The 14,652-nt window shown below is 32.1% G+C and overlaps 1 protein-coding gene across 2 annotated transcripts in view; it reads right to left on the bottom strand.

Annotated features, from left to right (window-relative positions):
* Positions 1-834: 834 nt before the first annotated feature.
* Positions 835-14,652, bottom strand: part of Neto (Neuropilin and tolloid-like) — a 763,546-nt gene continuing 749,728 nt past the window's right edge. For both annotated transcript variants that reach the window (XM_075375170.1, XM_075375179.1), the window contains 2 exons: positions 12,226-12,563; positions 835-1,672 (listed from right to left, as the gene is read on the bottom strand). In XM_075375170.1, the coding sequence (XP_075231285.1) occupies positions 1,383-1,672; positions 12,226-12,563 (628 nt within the window). In that variant the 3' untranslated portion in view covers positions 835-1,382. The remainder of the gene's footprint in view (positions 1,673-12,225; positions 12,564-14,652) is intronic.

Genomic DNA, 14,652 nt, shown 5'->3' with positions numbered 1-14,652 from the left:
CTATACACTATCTGTCACATCTGTATACTATGTTCTTTTGTACTGGGGTGCTTGTAAGGGTGTACTGAGGACAGCGTCTTTCTACCATTTTTTTCTGTTTAGGCTCCGGAATCACCGCAAAGTATTACTTCAAAGGATGAATGAGGATAATGTATGAATGTAAATGTAGTCCTGTACAGTCTCAGGTCGACTGTTCCTGTGATGTGTGGTTAATTGAAACCCAACCACCTAAGAACACCGGTATCCACGATCTAGTATTCAAATCCGCATAAAATTAACTGCCTTTATTAGGATTTGAAGCGTCTTTATAACTGGTTAAACGGAAACTCACGTCAATGGATTCTAAATTCGAGAGCACGTGTTTGCCCTTGATTCGTTTGTGAAAACCGATTGGAATTCTTAGTACCATAATCGGTTGTTTGCCTTTATTGGCGTGAATAAAAATCTATTTTGCAAGCTGACTTAGCCGCTGGGCTCGCAGAGAAGTGGTTATTCCTTACATAGAGTAGGTTATTTGGTAACTCAGCTTGGGGTTCATAATTAGAATAGTGGAGGCCATACGTTTACATGTAAGTCATTTATTAGCTTTTAGTTTCACACCAGTGGATTGATAATCTTCGGATTAATTTCATTCATCCGCCGTTCAAAACCTCTTATTTGCAAGTTCGTAGTTACTTATTTTATCATAATTATATTTTACTTCGGTGATATATTTACAGTTTTTTAAAAACTTTTAATGTTTAGGTGTAATACAGCTGTAAGATAATAATTATTTGGTAAGACCTGTTTTATTGCAGCTTAAATTCTACATACAAAAAGAAAAAAAACTAAGTATTTTATATTTTAGTAGACTGAATATTTATTTAAATTTGTACAAGGTTATACATCACTTTGAAAAAAATGATTGATTAAGATGTTAAAGATCTTTTAAATCAGTGTCCAGTTTGGAGTTACTTATTCTTAGTTCTAAGAGAAGCACGTGTTTCTTTACAGTTACGGAAAAGAAGGATTAATTCTATTCACTGTATCTTAAATTATTGGAATTCAGTTGAATTATCAATCAGTCTGAATGTACACTTACGATTTCTTCATTCGACTAGTATCAAGTAATTGAGCAGTTTATATGAACGACGAAAACATTAATATAACCTGACACACTCAACTCTCAGTTGACGAACAAGATTTATATAAAATATTTTGAACGATACAAAACCTTCATATAACTCAACCACAGTTCATCACAACGGAATTCTTTACAAAGAGGGAAAGCGAGGATCTCAAGATGTAGAGGAAGGCGTCGGGTGTACAGAACACTGGTTACCGGTACCCGTTAATCTGGGTAATCTTCTACGATACGGCTCCCATTCGGAGCCAGGTTTGTGTCAGTGTGTAACGATGACATCAGGTGCTGATTTCGTAGAGTCGACGCTATAAGGACGTGGATCTCCAGGAGCGTATTTATCCATCTGTATAACTGCTTCTGCTCTAAATCGCTGTTCAGGTACATGGGGTTTATTTCTTCCATAACCGAAAGTGGTAAATGATCCACCTGGAGTGGAACGAGAATCAGCAGACGGTCTAAAACTACTTGTTTGTTGTTCAGTAGCAGCTAAAGGACTTCTAGTTGGATGTCTGGATGCCGGTGGCGGCGGAGGTGGAGGTGTTGCACTACCTAAGAATAAAAAAAAAATTAAAAATAATTAGCATTACACTTGTGGCAACTTTTATAAAACACAAAAACAAACACACACTTTCATAAACACACACACACACACACATACACACACACACATATATATATATATATATATATATATATATATATATATATATATACACACACACATTCTTACAACACATTGTTTTATATATGTAATAAATAACGTTTATTCAGATAAATATTTTTAATTCTATATTTTCAAACAGAAATTTACTGGAAGTATATGAAGCATGTTAATTTGGTTTGGAGGTTTTAATCCATGTATTTAATGAATGTTTGTTGAGTAGGAGGTCACTCGGGATTGTGAGCAGTTTTGAGTGGAAGCCAACTTTCACCATTAACTGATTTAGTACACTTTTTAATAGGCATCGGTTTAGGGAGCTTGTAATGCTCGATCCTGTTGCCTTTTATTTAAATTAGGGTACGGCTTAACTTTATATTTTATCGTTATTGTAGAAGGAGTTGAAGTAAATGATGTTTCATAGATATATTTTAAATAAAAAATTGCTTAGGGGTTTGAGAAACAGCGCGAACACGAAAAAATATATTTCTATGATTTGAAGTAATTATTAAATTTAATTTTATATGCATATATTTTTTAATGTCTGCTGTCTACGTTTGTTTTTATTGTTACACATTATAGATAAGATAAAGGCCGGTAAGGAATAATTTATGAAAAGTTGCAGTAGGTTCAATCAATAATTAAGATTACCGACTAATTAACGGTTATTACAGACGGAATAAAAGGAATACCAGGCTTAAAATTTGCTTGTACTGGGTGAGTGAAAGCAGATGATGGGCTAAGAGAAAGATAAGAGAAAATATGACAGTCTTCTAGTTGGAATTCGGTTAACCTTTAATCGAATAACGTGTTATTATCGTGAGAAAGTTTTTTGTAAAATGATACTATAGAAAATGCAGGATAAAATTGACGTCTAGTCGAAAAACTTTGAAGTGGTGATAACGTACTAATAAGGAGTAATGAATGGCTAAGTCAACAAAACGAAATGAGATTTAGGATTTTAGAATTCTGACAAGATCTAAAATTTTAAGTTAGAAAGCATTCTTTTTAAAACCATTTAAGAATATACAGACGGTTGATCAGAAGTTATTGGATCACACGGTTTACAAAGTGTTTGAGATTCCTGTGTCAAACATAAATAGTAAAAACCCTACAGAAAATACTGATCATGAGTATATACGACATGTCAGTTTTGGTTTAACGACCAAGGATAAATTGAACTTAAAGAAATGAAATTCATGCAGATTAAAAGAAAACGATGTAAATTTAAACAAATTTACATTAGATCTAGAAATTGCCACAAAGGTGACAATATAGAAATGGGATTGATTTTCTAAAAAGCAATTGTAATGAAGGGGAAGGAATTGAAGAATTAAAGACATACTTTTACTCTTTTTAACTACTATCTTAACACAATATTTGGGTTAACGAGAAATGACCTTATTATATCTTCGACATTTTTAATGAATTACTGAACCATTTAAAAAATCTTTCCGCTAATTTTTTTCACAAACAATTAAAAGAGTTTCTTTTACAAAAACAATATTATTCTGTTGATGTATTTTTAAATAATAATGGTAATAATAATAAAAAATAATAATTAAAATATTCAAAAAACCGAGAATTTTCTATATCCCGTTCAACGTGTGTATAAATATGCTCAAATAATTTTCATTACGCTTTCTGAATTATGAATTATTTTCTAGCTATTTTCTGCGTTTAATATCTTTACGTCTTTACCTTAACTTTAATGTGCTTATATTTTACATAATAAATATGAACTTTTATAACATCTATTTTATTTACTTGTAATTATTTATACCAATTCTTTATGTGATCTCTATAATGTGGGTATTATTACGTACTGATGAAAATAAAATACATATTTATCTATTTTTTCAAAATGTACAAAAGAAAATAAAACGTTTAGCGAAAGTTAGATATAGCGTATAAAAGATAAATAATAGATTTTACAAATTAAAGGAGTAGCTAATTACATGATTATCCAGCACAATCACTAAATAAACGCGTAGTATCTTGAAAGGGGCATTCTCACTAACACCTTAAGGTTTCAAAAGCAATACTTTTTTAAAAGAAGGGGAAGCCATTAATCCGGCTACCTATAAACCCAGATCTGTGATTGCAACGTTGGAGAAAGTCTTTGAAGGTGTGATTAATGACCAAGTGTATGAGTATTTTGAGAGCAAGAGATGTTCTCATTTTCTCATTCCTGCTACAGAAGAACAAGATCTACTGCTCATGTCGTTGCTAAAATAATATCTATAAATCATGGTTATGCCAGAATGCAACAGATTCATGCTACGCATTATTAGTTTGAGTAAGAAATATAATTGGGTAGGTAATGATAATACTTTACGTTAAATGAAATATGGAATTCTAGGAAAAGAAATCAAATTGTTAGAATCATAATTGGAGAAAAAACTAGAGATTTTTCGAGTTCGACATTAGAAATGTAATGTGCTGACTGTTATTATTCTGTACCACAAAGGTTAGCAGAAGAAATCCATCTTACTTTTAGTGACAATAAATGATGTTGAAGATTATATTCCTTCAGATTGTAAAATTTGTTGAAGTATCTATTTTTAAACTCAAATTAAAAAGTAAATATAATTCTTGCTGAAATTGTGCTTCAGATCAGTTTCAGACAAATTAATCTCTGGTGAATAAAGGAAAAACAAAATACATTACATTTAGTCAAAGAGAAAAATTGTTGCAAGATGACGGTTAGGTTTTTAATGATGTACTTTTTTAATGCACTCGATTTAATTTACTCACTTCGTGTGGCAAACGATTGTTGACGTTTGTTCAGTACCCGCTTTATATTATGGTTATTGAAGTAATGTATTCAGAGTTCGTTTCTTCGTACTGCTTACGATAGTTGTATTGTTTCATCGTATTTTTAATGGTATTCGAGTAAAAGATAGTGCAATCGAAATGTAAATATGATCAAGATTCAGTCGGATTCAGAATCATTATAATCGTACATTTTACAATCATTGCTAAATTCATTCAAGAGAAAATAAAATAACATTGTCGTATGTATACATTTTTAAAATCGTGACGCATGTGAAGGAGAATTTTCAAACATATGCTACAATGGCAAAGATATGCGGCCACGTTCAAAAATTTGCTACGGTGTAAGTTAAATATCTTTTAGAACCAATCATGTTCTAGGTCCGCGATTGTGTAATAATTACCTTCAGTAGATCGGTCGTTAGTGGGAAATAATTTAATTTACAATAATGCTTAATGTTAAATTATTGGCTATTTCGTTTAATTCATTTAACGAAAGAATTTTTTAACTCTGAGCTTGAAATTTTTCAATAAGGAGTTTCAAAGGCTGAATATTGCGAGATATATCATGTCAATTTATGTATTTGTAATTATCTGAAAAGTTTTAATTGTGTAAAACATAAAATTTTATTTGTTAAATGTGTTCTTTTTTATTATCAACAAACATTAATTGTATGGTCAGAAAAAACAGTGGAACTGATTAAATATTTTAGTTTTTTGTTTAAAATGTTAAACCAGATTTTAAGTTTGTTCAACTTTTGTGCATATACTCTTATGTATAATATAAATTTGACTTAACACAAAATTTGAAAACTATCTAAGATTTTCTTGGATAAGAAGGAAACTGACTGTATCAGGAGTTTCAGTAATAAATCAGAATTTGATATTGATCTAAAAGAATTAAATGACAATAAATTATTATAATATAATAATTTACACAGTTCATTTTTATAGCTGAGTTTTGTAGTTTAATAATAAAGTTATAACATTAATTTTTTATTATATGTTTGTAGGACAAACACATTATTTAGAAAAAAAAAATTCTAAAATATTTTTAATAAAACTTTTCTTTGTTTCAGTGATAATGTAGGGCACAAAGGAAGATTAAAAAAGTATTAAACCTAGTATCCTTTATGTTATTATGCTTAAAAAAGGGATATAATTACTCATTCGCATTTACTGATCTGAATTTATTTTACCTTCTGGATTGATTAATTGTAAAATATCTGTTTCATCTTTCAGATAAAATAAAAAATATCCACTCAACTTTACATTATCAAAAGGATTATATATTTCAGTTACTTCAATATATATATATATATATATATATTCACATTGCAAAGCAAACCAGAGTTTACTTCAAACGAATTATAAGAACTCTGCTCTGATGTCGTAGATATTGCACTTTAAAAGGAATTTCAAAAATTCGTGTATGAAAAGATTCCTTCACGTGAAATAGATAAAATATTACAAAATAATACAACAAATTTATTTTTTCTTTGACAGAAATGATCTTATTTTACGATTTTTAGAGCTAGAAACAGCAATAACCTACTTCTAATTCTTCTCTTATTTTGCAAAAGAACGCAAGCAAGCACACTAACCAAGTTAATTTTTTTGATTGTTTCACAATTAGTTTATTTACAATCGGTTCCTAAAGTTGAACCATAAGTAAATCGTATAATAATAATAAAAATAATAATAATAATCATAGGATACTGGGTTTTTAATGAACTTCCAAAATAATCCTAAGGATAAACAAAAAAATTAATAAAGTTTTATTAAGCAATATTCTGAAAGTTCTAAGTACAATGAAGTAAAATATTCTAAGTTCTAAGTTCTGAAAGTTCTAAGCAGTGCGTAATATATCCACATTCACTTCCGAGCTGGGCCTGTACCGGAGCGGAACGGTGATCTCAATGCACCGGTTCTAAATTTCGAACAGTTACCCATCTCCTGCCTACGGAGGAGGCTTTACAGCCTCGCGATGGAAGCATGGCAGCAAGAATGGCACGCCACGACTAAGAGAAGGTTCTTGTATAGCTTTATACAGGATCTGGGGGGGAGGTGGTATGCCTCTCCTTCGTTTGTAAGGGCAATGGGAGCCAAAGTGCTCTCCACCTATGTAAATTTAAACCAGTATTTGTTTCGGTTCCACCTGACAGCTGATGAGCTGTGCGTCTGCGGGAAGGCCCAATCGAACGAACACATGATGTTCGACTGCCCAGATCTTGGGGGGCCAGAACTCAGGTCACCCTGGAACTTGGAGATCAAGGGGAAAGTTTGCCACTCACAAGCGGCGAATCAATGTGGCGGGAGCCGCATTGTCGGATCTTGTGGGAGTTCCTAGATGCGGTTGCTTTGCTCAACCAATATCAGTAGTTTAATTAAGGGAAAAGACACCTACCGCGCTGTTGTAGGAAGCTAACCGAGAGATATGACTGGTTACTAGCTAGATTAAGGCTCCAAGCGCTTTAATGGTGGACAAGTACTTGCTGGAATTCAGCGGCCTAGGCGTGGCAGCGAATTGCTGTCTTTGACAAGATAAATTAATTATTGTTAGTCATATATGTTTTAGTAGTTGACGGGGTGCGTGTACCCATTTTAGTGATATATGACAAGTGGGCGGTGGGACACGCAAGCGAGTGGTGTATGGTACCACGCTTATTCCGCTCACGCTTTAAGGTTAGCTCTAGAAGCTACTTAGGACACTGGTCGCTAAACTGTTTTGAGGCTCAGTAGCCGTTTGTGACACAGACATTCGGTCTAATGCTTTAGGGCGACCGAATAAGGTGGCGGCGGGGGAAATGTCAAGCAAACCAAACCACGGTTGTGTGGTCGTCGTTCGTGGCGGGAGGAGGTTTTGGGATAAATTGGTTCTTCAGGGTGTCGGTGAAAACCTCTGTCCTGTCCGCCTCCGAATATTCCATAAGACCTTCTTGCCCCACAATCGGGTGGTGGGGCTTCTTTCCTTCTCGTAGTTTTTTTTCATCCTGAACATCGAGTAGTGGTCATCTGAGACCGTGGTGAGGTATTCGTTCCACAAATCCTCTCTATGTTTTGTCAGCAGCTCTTTCACTCTATCCGTTTGAATGTAAAAAGCCCTTTTATCATCGGAGGACAGGGTAATTCGGTATCTCCTCCTCAGTCGGCGCTTCTCTGCTATAGCGTCAGAGATGTGAAGTAGGAGATTATTACGGATAGGCCTCGTGGTCTTTTCCGTAGAGTTGTCTGTCAGTGCCTCGGTATTGACAACGTAACGCGTTCGACCGTGTCATCGATTTCCTCCGGTGTGATCAGGAGTTCAGGATGCACGGGCCTATAATCCCGTTGGAGAGTTTTATAGAACATTTTTCAATTCACTGACTTTCGGGGTATAGTCAGGGGGGTCTCAGCCTCACCATTTAAGCACAACTTTTATAACACAGGAGAGTGGCCCGAGATGAGTTCTTCTATCGTTTCAATCATGAACGGGGTTGTTATTGCCTTCATGATTGCGATGTCGAATACATCAGGTCTCGATCTGCCCCCTTGATGAATGAAGATGGCTATCTCGGGACCTATGACGACTAACCGGCGTGCTCGTGCCCTTTCGTATAGCAACCTGCCATTTGCACTTGTCAGATTTCTATTCCAAGACTCCTGCTTAGCGTTGAGGTCGCCCATGAGTATCATGGACCCATCCAAATTTTCTAGAACGACATCTAGATCTGCGCCGGGTACAGCTGAATTTGTAAATATAATATAGCCTGTGTTTTAATGTTTGACATTTTTTTATTCGGATACTGTATAGACAGCCAATTTTAGTAATTTTAAAGAATTATCAAAAAGGGAAATTTGCAAATGTACCTACCATTTTTAGTTGTATTAATCTTCTATTTCCTACTACAATAAAATCTTTTTTGAGAAAACTTAACACCGTAAGTTTTATTACGAGCGATTAAAGATAGAATTTTTAAGCCTTAAGCTCTTGATGTTCATGTGAAATATATACAACATGTTCATGTTCATGTTCTTTATAATATATACAACATAGGTCACAATCTAGATAGATCGAGGAATAAATATTTATTTCTCTATTGAATTTTTGATAAAGAGTCTAACAGTACTTACACCAGATTAAATAAGATTGAAAAAAAAACTTAGTGAGAAACGGACAACCGATTATTTATCGGATAAGCTTAGAAAGAGGGGGCTTATAAAAGAAAGGGATATATAACCGAGCAAAAAAATACAGTAGCTCAAGTTTTATGGAGTAAATGTAGTGAAAATAAATTTTATCTCAGATTTCTTTTTGTCAAGTTAATTTTCACTGCTTTAAATAAGCTATAAAGTATGAATCCATTTAATTGTATATCGATATTAATTAAGGTAATATAATAGATGGTTATATGTAAGAATCTTCATTTACAATATACTAAAATAATGTAACCGAATTATGAACACAGAGTGGTTTATGATACAGTAAGTCTGGCTAAAGAAAACAATATGATCAAGATTCAGTTACAACAAAGCACTGTTCAAAAATAATTTTACTTACACAACTTTTAAATGATCTAGGTTATTTAAGAGCTAGTAAAAAAAAAAAAATAAAATCACAAAGACACGTTTTTTATTTTTTCTAATTCTTAACTCTATTATTTCTGTAATTGATTTCACAAAGATATGTTGCTAATACTTACTAGTACAAATTTTTACCATCGAGAGATTTCAAGTGATTTCAGCAGCGACTTGTATTTTAAAACTGGTATCTTCATACTCAAATATGACATTGAATTATTTATCGTTTTTCACAACTATAAAGAATTCTAAAATTAAATCTTAAAATTTACGATCTTCATTAAGACAATTGAAAATATTATTTTTAAATTTCTGAATAGATTTAGAAATTTTTTTGTGCCCAGGAGTGAATATAATACACATAGTGTGTTGGAAATTGTATCATAAACATTTTCTAAGAACTCGACAGAGCTGTTTGAATAGGTTTTCCATCATTTTGGTTAATTAAGAATTAACTTTTAGAAAATTACATTTTAAGAAGTGTAAGTTAAGTTTGTCATGATAAAATTCGGTTGTTATCTAACACCGATAACTATGACTGATTTTTTAATGAAGTGCTCTTTGTCTATACCTATAATAAAATGGTAACTAGAGTCGTCCCTGTGCGCGCATCACGCAAAAACTACAGTACAGATTATAGTAAAATTTTGCAAATTTATACGTTAGAGGTTTGGTCATTATTTCCAATTAGAATTATGACGATATTACTAATGGGGATTAAGATATATTAAAGAAAAAATTAATATTTTTACTTCGTTACATTTCTGTTACGATGGTAAAAGGAAAAATATGTCCGAGTTCAGATCTATATACTAATCATACAACCTAATCTGTAAATTATTTAATATTAATATTATATTCATAATGTTTATTACTATTATTATTGTAATTAGCTTAAATTAGCACATTTAGTGAACTTTTACTATGGAATTGATGATTACTGAAAAAAATATTTTCGAATAGTAGGAAAAAAATTAGAAGGGGAAAATAATAACATTGGGAAATAATTGTATTGGAAAAAGGGCGTTGGGAAATTAATAATTTTGGAAATTTTGCATTGGAAGTTTTGATTTCGTTCCATTTAAACCTATCGAAATACACCGAAAAAAAGAAAGAGTATTGGTACAGCAGGAGCGCATCAGAGCTTTAAAGAACGAAGGAAACGTTGGAGGAAAGAGAGCTTTCCAGGCTTTAATTGTTATTTATCAGTATTATTCTCATAATCATGAGGATAACCAACACAGCGGGGTGCAAGGACGAACACTACAAAAAAAGGGAATAGTTAGAAGGGACACTGACCGGCTAGATTTTTAATAATGATTCTGATAATTTATTACTGGTATGATTAGTTTCCTAACATTTATTTTTAGAATATGTGTAAGTATCATTTAACGAAATGTTAACTTAATTTTACACATACGCATAAATAGATGATAACAAAAATTAATAGTTATTTCCTAAATCTTGTCTCTTCTAGAAATATTTGCATTGTACGAATCAGTTCGTACTAGACAAACGAACTCGAGTATATGTGAAGGAAAGCACCTTTGAATCAGTTTTCATAATGCTGTTTATAAATTATTAGTTAATAATAAATTTTCATTTAATGCAGACTGCCCTTAAGATAACAGCTAACGAAAAAAGTAAACGAATTACTTGCTGTACTATGATAACAGAATGATTAAGCTTGTATTTTTACGAAAGAAATATTTGGGTCCCATATTTTTTTAAAAAACGTTGCTTTAATTCTAGGCACTTTAGAACCAGTTAATTATTTTAAAATTGAAAAACTCTATCTACAGGCGGAGACATGACCATATTACCTTCGTCTGAACAGAAAGTTCCAGTGAAAGTTTTCAGAAAGCTGTTTCAGTGTAATGGACAGTTAATCGGATGGTTTTAAATAAAATGAAAATTAAATTATTTCTTAAATTTTATCTTCAGTTATACTTTTTTTTTAGACTCCTGTCCACATTTTAAAGGGAAGATTTTAATTTCTGCTTTAAAAATATTTAAAATGTATGAAAAATTTTCCACTGTATGAAAGAATCAAAAAATAAAGTTGATCTCTAGTATTTAAATAAAAATATTGCTGAACTTTTTTCTTTAAAACTGTACAAATTTTATTAAAGTCGGATGACTTTGTTAAATAAAGTTGTTGCATGAGTTTCAGCCACAAAACCCTAACTAAAGCCGAATCGATTGTACTTAATCACCTTTTTTCAAAGAAAATGTTTATAGTTCCGGAAACATCAAGGGGTTGGGGTTCTCGAAGTTTTAATCAAATTTAATGGTGAAAAGAGAGCGAAATATGACTTATTGAAACGAATGAAATACAAATACGGCAAGAATCAGGCAAGTGGAATTAAAAAAAGCAGTGACAAACGGGGGATTGTGAGGAATGGAAATTATGTTGGAGAACTTAAAAAAAATAAAGATGAAAGAGAGAATTAGTGAAAAGAATGGAGGACACACATGAAGAGTAAAATCGCGAAGCCAATTTATATAAGACCGTTCTAAGTATTAGCAAATAATATAATTTGCGTTATAAATCTGTTAGTCACTTTCCAACGATTATGTTTATTTTTTACTCGATGTACCTTTTCTGAGATTTTCAATTATCTTGATGTAACTTTAAGGACAAGTTTATTAGGTAGAAATAAAGGTATTAGTAAACTTTTTGGACGGGGATGTGATTGGAACCTTATTTAAAAATATCTTATTAGCCCAACGAAAAGTTATTGTAATTAAAAAAAAAAAAAAAAAAAATAGTACATTAACAGACATTGATACAAATGAGAAGAATCTCTTAAAAAGACAATAATTCTCTGTTTTTAACAAAATTATAATAGTATATAAGAGATTGAGATGCTGTGAATGAGCCAGCATTGATAAGGTTAGGGCGCAATTTCCTTTAAATATTACATGGATTTAACTATTACGTAAAAATAAAACAATAGAAAGATAGTAAATTTAGATCTTGTGAAACAAATTTTGATACAGACTCTCAACAATTCAAAATTTTGAATAATCGTGTTGCGTACGGTTAAGATTATTGATAAATATCAAATATTTAACATTGTTAACAATTTAGGAAAAATGTACTTACTTGATGAATTCGGTGTGTAGCTGGGATTATGGAACAAACTCTCCCTTGTTTGACATTCATTGTCTCGCATTTCTGGAAAATGAATGTCTTCAGGAAGTAAAAAGTTATCGACGTCATCAACATCCGCACTTGTTGAATCACCACGCTTAAGGAATACGGCCTCCCCGTTATCTTGGCTAGAGGAGCAGGCCGATGGCTGGCTTTTCTCTTTTACAACGATGGGAAGAATGTCACTGGAGGCTGCTGTAGGCACATAGCAGTCGCTACGAGCAGGTGTTGCTCCAGGGATCGTTGTCATTGAAGTAGCAGTTCCTCGCAATCTTGGCGGGGAAACAGACCTAAAACAATAAAACTACATATGTTAAAAAAAAAATAGTGTAGCGAAGAAACAAAAGAGATATATCGGTACAATTTAATTTATCAGCTCTACTTTTGGGAACTTTGTATTGTGAATCTTTAAAGGAAAAAATTGTAAAATATTGTACTGAGAATACACTTAAAACCCATATTTTAATCAATTTGTAAATTTTTTACAAACTGATTTTTTTTTGTAAACTTTTTTATTTATATGTTTAAAATACTCTACAGATAAAACTATAAGAAAATCTTTTAAATTGTATTTTAATCACAATTTACCACATAGTGAAGAACTACGGAACTTAACTGTGATTAAAAATAAATATTAATTCTGTTTGAACTACTCTGTAACAGGAGTTTAATTAATATTTACTCTTCTCTGATTTAAAAAAATAAATAAATAACGAATACGTTAAAGTTCACAAATATAAAGTAAGCAGAATCGATAATAACCTAATAAGTATTTTGCAACAGTTATAAAATTTAACTCTGCTTACGATATTTTCGGCTTTTTTCTGGGATTGAAATATATCTTAATAAAAAAATTTATTTACAACACCTGCTGTGGTAGCATATTTTTTTATACCTGTGCTCAATATTTGGCAGCATACATAATCTAAGTGATATTATTAAATATACGTTTACATACAATTTCTCAGAGCGTTTGCGCGTTCAAAAATGGATACGGAAGTACACTAGCAACATTTTCAACCTTAATTAACTTTACATCATACAGAATATTATTGCTATTTATTTAGAAATTTCTATCACATTTAGTCGATGAAAGTATTTGATTACTTAGAGGTTACAATTGTTTCAAACTTGAATTTTGTTAAGGTATCTACAAAAATATTATTTAAAAACTTTCAGTCAGTAAATTATTCTATAAATTATTATAATTATATCAGCTATCAAGAAACAGAATCACGTTTTGATTTTTAAAAAAAATACAAATTTAAAAAAAATTATTGTATTAAAATTCACTGTCATCAAAAAGACTATAGACTGGCAGAAAATAATGATTAGCCTGGAATCATATTTATTTCAAAACTGATTTTTATGATAGCTGCGATTCTGCAAAAGCAACCACCAATGCAGATTTTTTAATACAGAGTTACTTTTTAGTCCTGTTACCCAATTTTAAATGTAATTTAAGAAAGAGAAATTTAGGTGGAATAAAAAAAAATGTATTTGTTACTTACAAAAGAGATTTAATAAAAAGTTATTACTTACATAATTGTTAAAGAATATGCTCAAAATGCCCACCTCTTGCGGTTATACACGCACGGACTCTTTTCAGGATATTAGCAGAAATCTTTTTAAGAGTTGCATTGGAAATATTCGTGATTAAGTCTGTAATATTGACTTTAAGTTCATCAATAGTGTGAGCATTGTTTTTGAAGGCCTCGGACTTAATATAGCCCCACAAAAAGTAGTCAGGAGATGAGAGGTCTGGGGACCTTGGATGCCATAAGCCCTTGCTTATTATTTGATCATCAAAGAACTCTTGCAGAAAATCCATGGTTTCTCGAGACGTGTGCGCCGTCTTGCTGAAACCAGCAATACCGTTCTTGAGGTTCCAGGAGGGACAAAAATTGGAGCACAATATTCCTATACTTTACCATTTACTGTCTGTTCGAAGAATATGGGTCCGACTATACGATGACGAGATATCGCACACCACACACCAATTTTTCAGGATGCAAAGATTTGTCTTGTAAGCGTTAGGATTTTCAACCGCTCAAATTCGACAGTTTTGACTGTTCACATAACCATTGAGATGGATCCTAGCTTCATCACTAAAGAACACTGTGTTTAAAAATTCGATTCCGTTATCGTTTACGAGAAACCTAAACCAACGGCAATATTGCAATCGCTTGTTTAAATCTGGAGGCTGAAGCTCTTGGACTAATCGTACGCGTTACGGATACAATTTCAATTTTTTAGCAGCTTTCTGAACACTCGAATATGACAAACCAACTTGCGTGAAAAGTTTTCGTAAACCTTTCCGTGGAGAATTGAGCAATCTTGTTTTCACATGCTCTAAAACGTCATCTGTCAAGCGAATTG

The sequence above is a fragment of the Lycorma delicatula genome, chromosome 1 (assembly GCF_047948215.1).
Source record: "Lycorma delicatula isolate Av1 chromosome 1, ASM4794821v1, whole genome shotgun sequence".
In the NCBI taxonomy this organism is placed as follows: domain Eukaryota; kingdom Metazoa; phylum Arthropoda; class Insecta; order Hemiptera; family Fulgoridae; genus Lycorma; species Lycorma delicatula.
This window is presented reverse-complemented; position numbering and strand designations above follow the sequence as displayed.